General features: G+C 43.8%; 1 protein-coding gene across 3 annotated transcripts; it reads left to right on the top strand.

Moving 5' to 3' along the window:
* On the top strand, nucleotides 1-8197 carry LOC119455124 (clavesin-1). 3 transcript variants are annotated; one of them, XM_049669309.1, is made up of 5 exons: nucleotides 1-237; nucleotides 2708-2947; nucleotides 3870-4063; nucleotides 6323-6437; nucleotides 7933-8197. In XM_049669309.1, exons 1-5 carry the CDS (start codon nucleotides 84-86, stop codon nucleotides 7956-7958), a joined length of 729 nt encoding a protein of 242 aa, XP_049525266.1. In that variant the 5' UTR covers nucleotides 1-83; the 3' UTR covers nucleotides 7959-8197. The 3 variants fall into 3 exon arrangements, with proteins under 3 accessions (XP_049525266.1, XP_049525265.1, XP_037572527.1); XM_037716599.2 differs by having other exon boundaries at nucleotides 5-237; nucleotides 6323-6433; XM_049669308.1 differs by lacking the exon at nucleotides 6323-6437 and having other exon boundaries at nucleotides 3-237.
* Nucleotides 8198-8875: the final 678 nt, after the last annotated feature.

The following is an 8875-nucleotide window of genomic DNA, read 5'->3' as shown; positions in this document are numbered from 1 at the left end:
TTATCGAAGGACGAGTGGAGGAGAGAGCACATGTCTACGAGCTTGGCTGTGCTCGTTTCGGTCGTTATTGCTGCTTGCCCGCCATGAGTGGCGTCTACACCAGAAAGCCCTCGGACGAGATTGACACATCGGAAGGGGCGCTGCCGTTCAATCTGCAACGGGTCGCCGAAGACGAGCTCGGAGAAACTCCTTCACGGAGAAAGGAATCCCTCGAAAAGTTGCTGCAGATGCTATCAAGTAAGCAAGCCCTAAAATTTTTTTTTGCAAACTGAGCCTCGCATAATAGCATTGTCCATGCTTTATAAGGCAACGAAGCTGTGGAAAATAATCTAGGTGGTTGAACTTAGTATTTGAAGCTTTGTAGAGAACATGGATGCGTGCAGTTGTGCGTTGTATGTTGCAAACTGAATACAGAGGCCGACTAAGTTCTGTATTGTGCTGCGTGACCACCAGCCATCACTTTTTGCTGTTTAGTAATGTCATGCAATGAACTGCTGTCATGCATTGGTCTGGGTTCTCTATGAAGCGCAGTACTTCATTGTTGGTTATAGTAGAAGCCGTTACGGATAAGGCCAGTTAAAGAACTGCCAAATCATCCCGGGTACCAACGTCTGAAGGGACAATCGTTATGGAGCCATAGCAAGCATCGTTCAATTTGTCGGCCAACAACTGGCTGGACCTCCGGCCGTCGCCCTTCAATCGTTAGAAATTTATACTCCATCTCTCCGCTATCATTCGGCACTACCAAAGTAACGGGGTGTAAGCAAGCCGCATGCTTGCGCAGCAAAACATAGTTGCATATGTAACGGCCTTGTAATTGGCAGAGTTGAGACATCCGCGCTTTTTTGGCACGTGTCACGTCCCAAAGATAGATCACTAAATGTATCGGTAAGCGCCAGCAACTCTGGTTACAAATCAACATGGCAGCACCCACGCAGAACGGACCACCCGCATCGACCCGAACTTACGCTTGCTAGCTGTGCACTGTGCCAACAGCGATAAATAATTGGTGAAATCAGCCATCAGTTTATTTCATCTCTGACTGAGGACAAAGCATCAGGTACGTTTTGTCGTTATTTCTTAGATCAGTTATTTCGTTTGCCACACCCACTAAGCCTAATGCGCCTAGAATTTGGTAATGGTTGTCGGAAATTGCGCACTATAGTTACGAAACCAATGCTCTTGAAGCGTCAGGACACAAATCTGAAGCAAATACAAGCGTCAGTTTGGAACTTACGGGTCACACAGCGCGCGACAATGGCTTCATAGGTCCGAGGCGGAAGGCACTCGCTTCGGACCGTATCACCATGTATTCGACTCCGGCGTTGTCGTTTGCTCGAATGTGCGCTCTTCGTTCGTCGCCATAATTAGTAATGCTAATGTTGCCACACTTCCTCGAATTCCCGACGTAGTTGCTTGTTTCATTCTTTTCTAGTATTTTTTAGGTTAATAAGCCAGCCACAATAACTGCAATGAGCGTGTATCGACAGCACGGCGAGCAGACGCCGTGGAGACGCTGAGCAGACGACGCAGCGCGGAGGAATACATGTGCAGGGGCTAGTCGCCCTTCCTATTGGCTGAGGACCCGGTAGCCTCCACAGTGCTGAAGGGAACTTCTGAGATAGAGTATAGATTTAAACAACGAATCGTAACGGTTGCCAAGAAGCGTTCACGTTTCTTTATAAGCTACCAAAGTTGTTATGTAATTTATTATAAGCTGCATATCATTCAGCCCTAATAATACTGTTCACAACACATAATCGGAAGAACAGGTGTATATGAGTCACGTATATATCAAACAGATAGGACCGTATGCGTTTAACGGGCGAGGACTCATCTCTGCATCAAAGATGTCATAGACTACACTAAGCGAATAGTTGAGCAGCAACTCTTACCGCCTATGAAGGTCGCCTAAAACACGTTCCCAGCTTAGAGAAAGTGAAATTTATTATAACCCGGAACCTTAGAGATTGGAATTCTAAGAAACGTGTGCAAATCTGCAATCCTGCCATGTTCAAAGGGTCGAGGCACAGCTGCTGGAGGCTAAATGTGGGCCGGAGTTAACACGAAGGTAACCCATGTAAATATTTTCATCCTTTGGACACTGTAGCTCCCGCCAAATTTCAGAGCTTGAAGCTGTATCACCTCTTAAACTTGTTCTGACAAAAATATAACTGGTTATATGTAATTGGTTACCGATAAAAGTAATTGAATTACAGTGAGCATTAGGGAATATTCAAGGTAATCGTGAAATTACAAAATTATCAAAGCACGTAAATGATTACAAGGAATTCATTACATGTAATTCAATACGTACGAGTCGACTACATGCACAGTGCTGTTATGTAATCGCTGTAGCCTCTCTGATTGTAATAGCCATAGGGACGCCATGACGAAGAACTCGCCTTTCTCAGTAAGCAGACTACGCTGATCCTGTGTACGCTTGTGAGTGGACAGACACCTTTGCATGCCAGTTTCGTAGCAAAGCAAAGCGCCTGTGAACTGAAGGGCTACTTTGACTTCTTGTTTTTGTTTTTAGGTGGCTGGTGGATTTAAGACAACTGTAATTTTTGTTTCGTAGTATGCAGCGTTCTCCAGCGTTCAAGGATAGGTTACGGAAGCGAAAATGTCCCTGTTTGCTCGCCCACAGAGAATAAAGATAACTGAAGATTCGCGCCTCTAACATCATTGCTTCCGCAATCCGTAGAAGAGGAAGACCTCCATCCAAGAAAAGATGCTGCATTTCTTCTGCGGTTCTTACGTGTGCGGAAGTACAACGTGGAGGCGGCGCTGCGTAGCATCCGCAACTACTACAGGAACCACAACACGAGTGGGACCGTCTTCTGGGACTTTATGCCATCCAGCGTATCACCAGCAACACGCAGGATTATGATGATAATGCCGGAAAAGGACGTTCGCGGACGCCCTATCTTTCTTTTCAAAATCGGTGGGTAACGCCAACCACGAGTGACAGGACGTTATCTGCATGGCCAATCGTAAGCTGTGTCTAACTAACTAACTAACTAACTAACTAACTAACTAACTAACTAACTAACTAACTAACTAACTAACTAACTAACTAACTAACTAACTAACTAACTAACTAACTATCTAACTAACTAACTAACTAACTAACTATACGAGTTTTTATGCATTAAAATAAGTTAGAATCAAGTGACTCTAGGAAGCAAGTTTTTTTATTTAGAGCATGAATTTTCTTGCGAAAATTGCTGAAAATTGTAAAATTGAAAAAAAAACCTCAAGTACCAAGTTTACAACTCTGGGCCGAAGCAATTAAAACGATATCAAAATTCCGTACGCTCCACTTAATGATACATGTAAAGCGAACAAGATTTACGTACTCTACACCACTTGGAAATATACCGCTAATTTGTGAGTAGGAGGCCTGCGAAACATTCGTAAACATTGTTACAATTTTACGTATGCTATATACTCATAGATCAAATCTTTCCGCTTTAAATACTTTAACAGATGCAATTTACATGACTGCGATATCTATTTTAGTGCTGTGTTACCGATTTGTGAACTTCGTGGAGCTACTGTTTACAAACTAACCAGTTTTCGGGAATGTTGGTAAGATATTCCAGGCCCTGAAAACATCTGCTACCTTGGGTCACTAAAATTTAAATTTCTCTCTCAAGTACAGCAAATTTCCTTCAACTCAGTTCCACGGTTGTTTCATAAGAGCATTTTTGCGTTTTACATGTATTTGGAATGGTGAAATGGGAGTTTGGCCAGAGCCAAAGCTCTCTCTCAATGTCACGACATTCCAGAGAGAAAGATGAGGCGAGATAGCCTCATGCAGAGAACTCTCACTTCACTCTTTGTAGTACACTGTCGCTTTCCAGGCTCGTGGGACATCATGGAAACTTCTTACGTCGAAATGCACCGGGCTGTCATGCTTTGTCTTGAGCATTTAGCCAAAGATCCTACAACGCAAACATTGGGCATGGTCATGCTGTTCGACTACGCTAACCTGACGCCAGAAAAAGTGCTCTCCATCAATGTGGGCCTGATTCGAAGAGGCTTCGAGTACCTTCAGGTATGCGTGCAAAACGTTCCTTTATTTTAGAACAAACGAGAATCGGGTGGGAAACGGGGAACCCAGTATTTGCCTCAACTAGGATCAGGCATCGCCCCGTTGTTCTGATTGATTAATGAAGTTTAGCACTGTCATGAAACTCAGGGGTTATGAGAAACGCCGTATTGGTGCGATTTAGATTTTTTGACCATCTGAGCTTTTTTAACGTGCACCCAAAACACGGTGCGCTTGTGTGTGTTGTGACGGGCTTCAGTGAAATCGAACGAAGCCAGCTTGCATATTCGCCTCACACTCTGTGGCACTTGATAATTGGAACTCGAGCAGCTTTCGAGAAACTAGAGGTCCGCCTGCACCTCTGCAAACACCCTTCCTCCATTCGCCACTTTCTTCGTCTTTGTGCTAGTTATGATATGACATGCGTTGTAATCCCAAGATACGTGCCTGCCAAATTAAACAGCCAGCGGGTGCTTGAGGTGGGGCCACTGAAATTTGCATGCCAAAGCTACAGCGTTGAGTGACAAATGTCTGACAGTACGCGTCTCAGTGACTGCGACCAATATCATAAGCTCTGTCTCCTACACATCTTTTCATCGGGCGAGGAGGAGAGAGCACGGCGTGAGCGTTTCCTCCGCACCGTCTTGTGCGAGCCGGCGCGGCACTACCTGAAGATGTTTTCGTACGCTGTCCGCAAAATTTACGTGATTTTGATTCATACAAGGCCGACGGGGAAATATTGTGTAGCCTTGGCTGCAGCACTGACTACAGCATGCGGAAATTTCTCCTTGGCCCCGCAAACATGGGACGTGTAATCATCAGCCGCGGCGTGTGCACGTGTTGTAAACTATTTTGGCTGCATCGCATTCCACTCGACGAAGAGCAGCGGCGCCTGTAGCTTGCCAGTCTGAATGGGAAAATAATCTCACTATATGATCGCCTGGCGTAGGGAACTGAAACATAAGAGTGCTCGTGTTCGGCGAACCCAGCGCAACCCCGAAATATTTAAGTGCCAAGCGTTAAAATATTTGCGTCAGCGATCGGCTTCACTCTGCACGCAGCAATGCTATATGGCTACGTGAGCCACCTGTATGAGGCCGATGACGGGGTTCAACAAAGCGATCACTGCGGTTGGTAAACAAGCATGATACATAAGGTTTGTGCTGATAGGCATTGTCTCTTTGCCCTGTAAATCAACAATATCCAAAGGCGATCGAATGAAACGAATGCGCGACCCAGTCAACCGTAAAGCGGGTGAGTGGGTCCTAGATAACGGGTTGAACAAGATATAGCAAAAAATTGTTTTTATCCCCATGCGGGTGGAAAAGTTTAAATCACACTTGATTAAATCCACTGTTTAAATCAACCAATTTTTCATCTCGAGAAAAAAAGAATGGGCTAACGCCGAAATAAGACCACGCATGCTCATGTCACATGCTTGGCCCATGCGCTATAGACGAAACAGATATACATGTATAACCCAGCAGCAGTCACTGCTTCGGAGAATCACGCAGTCCGCAGTCGGCAACTCGAACACCCGAGAAGTGTGATTCATACTGTGTGGTATATGCTATTATCACTAACCAAAACTATTTCATTTGGGGGTGAAAGCCGCATCCAACAAACGTGATAGCCGCGCAATTTATGTACAGATAACAATTTGAACGCTTGTCAAAGTAAACAGCACAACCTATTCCGTAATAGAACGGGGACCCGCTCTTTTACGATTGTCGCTTATGTTTCCTAACTTCTAATGGCTGTTAAACCACCGCTTAGAATTGCAGCGAGAATGTTGCAGAAATAACATATTCGTGAAACATTTTTTTAGAAATGTGCGACTGATCTACGAGGCTGATTGTATATAGGCTCAAACACGCGTCCACACATCGCACTGAGTGCTGCGTCCGCCTCACCAGCAGCAGAAGCTCCGGCCATGCCAAGTTAAATCACTTCAGCACATCTCACAAAACCGTTTACAATGTAGAAGACGCCACGTCATGCCAAGTAGACCTTTGAGAACAGAAAAACATCCGCAAGCAACTGCCGCCGAACATACACCTGCCATGCAACACATAGCGTTCGCCCAAGCCAGCAAGCAGACAGCTCAAAGATGGCGCCACTGCTTCTGCAGTATGGCGGCGACCATAAAAAACAGGTCTATAGACTGCGTCGCATCTGACGCAATTCAATCGCCAGCATTTGTGTACTGAAGAATTTCTTGATATTTGTGCAGTGATACGTGGCACGTAATTTGTTTTTCGCCAGGATTGCATGCCCATGCGCATGAAGGCCATGTACGCCGTGCGAGAGGGGTTTGCGTTCGACATGATCTACGCGCTGGTTAAGCCTTTCCTCAAGAAGAAGCTTACCGACAGGGTAGGTGGGTGCTCTCGAAGGGTTTGGTGTGTTGTGGATTTATTTATTTATTTATTTATTTATTTATTTATTTATTTATTTATTTATTTATTTATTTATTTATTTATTTATTTATTTATTTATTTATTTATTTATTTATTGCAATGCCCTCAGGGCCCAAGTGGAATTACATAGTGTGATAACGGCATGAACTGAACCAACCAGTCTGTACTGCGCATGTTCCGCGATAGTACCACTACAAGCAAGTCAGCGATAAGCCACCCACCTCGCCTACGTATACTCCTGTGTTTTGTGCAATAAAGACTTCTTGCAAAGGCTGCTGCGGCGTCTACACGTCGGTTATTACACATAGGGGGTGGGTACATTCTGTTTATACAATCACAACAATGTAAACAACAGCGTGGTTATATATGAAAAACAAATAAAAACAAATAATTAACTGAGTAGGTTATTCTAACCGGTCAATACCAAAGGCCCTGAATGAGAATGCCGTAAGCAACGTTATTGCACATGCGAAATACAAACAAATAATAAATTAACAAATAGCTGCGCAGGTTATTCTGAGAAGTGGTGAACAGCTTCAGCCCTGAATGACTACATTTTCAATGCTCGTGATGGCACTGGGAAGGTGGTTCCATTCTGACCTAGTATTTGGTATAAATGAATCGCGAAACAGGTTAGTATGGCAAAAAGGAATGGCGACCTTGTACTGGTGATCAATACAGGCTGACAAATACTATGCTTGTGATAGAATTTCGCGTTTCAGTGACTGGTTCAAGAAAAACATTTTGTGAAAGAGACAAAGACGTGAAATTTTTCTTAAGAGCAAGTTCGGAAGGCCAAGATTAGATTTCATCAACGAAACACTGGCAGTACAGGCGTAGTGTCATATGATAAAGAGAGCTGAGCGATTCTGAACAGACTATTACATGTGTAAGCTTACGTAAGTTACGTAAAATTGCATCTGCAAGGTTACGTAATGAAAGTGGAGGAACTTATTTCACTTTCGAAGTGAACAGATTTATTTTTGTTGTGCAATTCGGACACGCGTAAACAATTCTTTGCGATATTAAAATGAGCAGAAAGCCAGCGGTATTAATCGTGTGCAGTAGTGTTTTGAGCTGGACTAGTTGGTTTAATTTCGACATGGCGAGCTGCGAATGCAGACAACGGCAAAAAAAAAAAAAAAAAAAAAAAAAGCTGCATCTGTCCTGCTCCTATGTCTCCTTTTCCAGTGTGTGCGCTGTTCGTAGTCATGTTAATGCTTTTAGAAGACCGCTGAAGAAATGTGACGCGGTGTTATTCAGCAGCTGCGTACTGAATCAGGGGAGCTGCCTGGTCGTATTTCCACTCTTGTTGCTAGAGTTTTGACAGTACACTTTTGCAACAGAAGGAACATTTATAGTGGGCAGAAATATTTTTTTCTAGCACAATCTGATGCCCGTTCTGATGACATGATTGATATTCCGCTGCCACTGCGTTTTCTTCCTGCTGTGCAGTTTCATCCGTACGGAGAAAATTTTGAAGAACTGCACAAGCACATAGCCTCTCACGTTCTACCTAAAGAGTACGGTGGAGACGCGCCTCCGTTGGACTTCAACGAATTCTGGAGCAGGCTTGAGGTCTACCAGGATGACTATGAGGAGGAGAGCAAGTATGGCTACACCACGAATAACCGCAATTTCGCCACGGTTGCGGAAATCGAAAACGAAGTCACGTTTTTGTAATAAAGACACAGCAAACAAGAGTGTGGTGAAAATGAAAGACGTTTTCATTTTTTTAAAGGTTATCGTCGCTAAGTAGCACGATCAAGGTGTTGGTGTTTGGCAACTGTATTTAGGGATGACGACACTGCCATGGTGCAAAAATACTAACGCAAGCGAACTTGATTTTCGTCTTCGTTTCTGCGATTTTTCTTTTTTATTCTTGCCTTTTTTTCCTTTTATGTTGCCCCACACTTCTATTTCTATTCGTGTAATGTATTCCCTCTATAAGTCTGTTTCAATGTCATTATACTTCTTTTCATATATGCTTTTAATTGGCTTGAGCCTGTTAGATATACTCATCACAGGTGGACGTTAAATTTCGTTTATTTTTGTGCTTACGTTTGTCCGAGAGAGAAAATTCGTCGAAACAAAGGAAAAAGAAAAGTCAAGCACTCCGCAAAGGTGATACTGGCCTAATGGGGAAAGCATACTGTATTGTGAGCAGTCTGCATAACAGACCGATTTCTGAAAGCGCACTGCACAAGTGATTGTATTTAGTTAGTGACTATAGCAATAAAAGTGGCCGTAACGTATGATAGCATGGTCTGATAAGAGGTTCATGCAAACTGTCATGTTCGGTCCGACGACCGCTGACCTGACTTCACTTCTGCGCCACTGAATTTGACATAAGTTCGCAGCACGCAATGTTTTCGTCTACCAAGTGTAGAATGCACAT

The sequence above is a fragment of the Dermacentor silvarum genome, chromosome 6, assembly GCF_013339745.2.
Source record: "Dermacentor silvarum isolate Dsil-2018 chromosome 6, BIME_Dsil_1.4, whole genome shotgun sequence".
Classification (NCBI taxonomy): domain Eukaryota; kingdom Metazoa; phylum Arthropoda; class Arachnida; order Ixodida; family Ixodidae; genus Dermacentor; species Dermacentor silvarum.
Note: the sequence above shows the minus strand (reverse complement) of the source record. Positions and strands in the feature narration are given on the sequence as shown.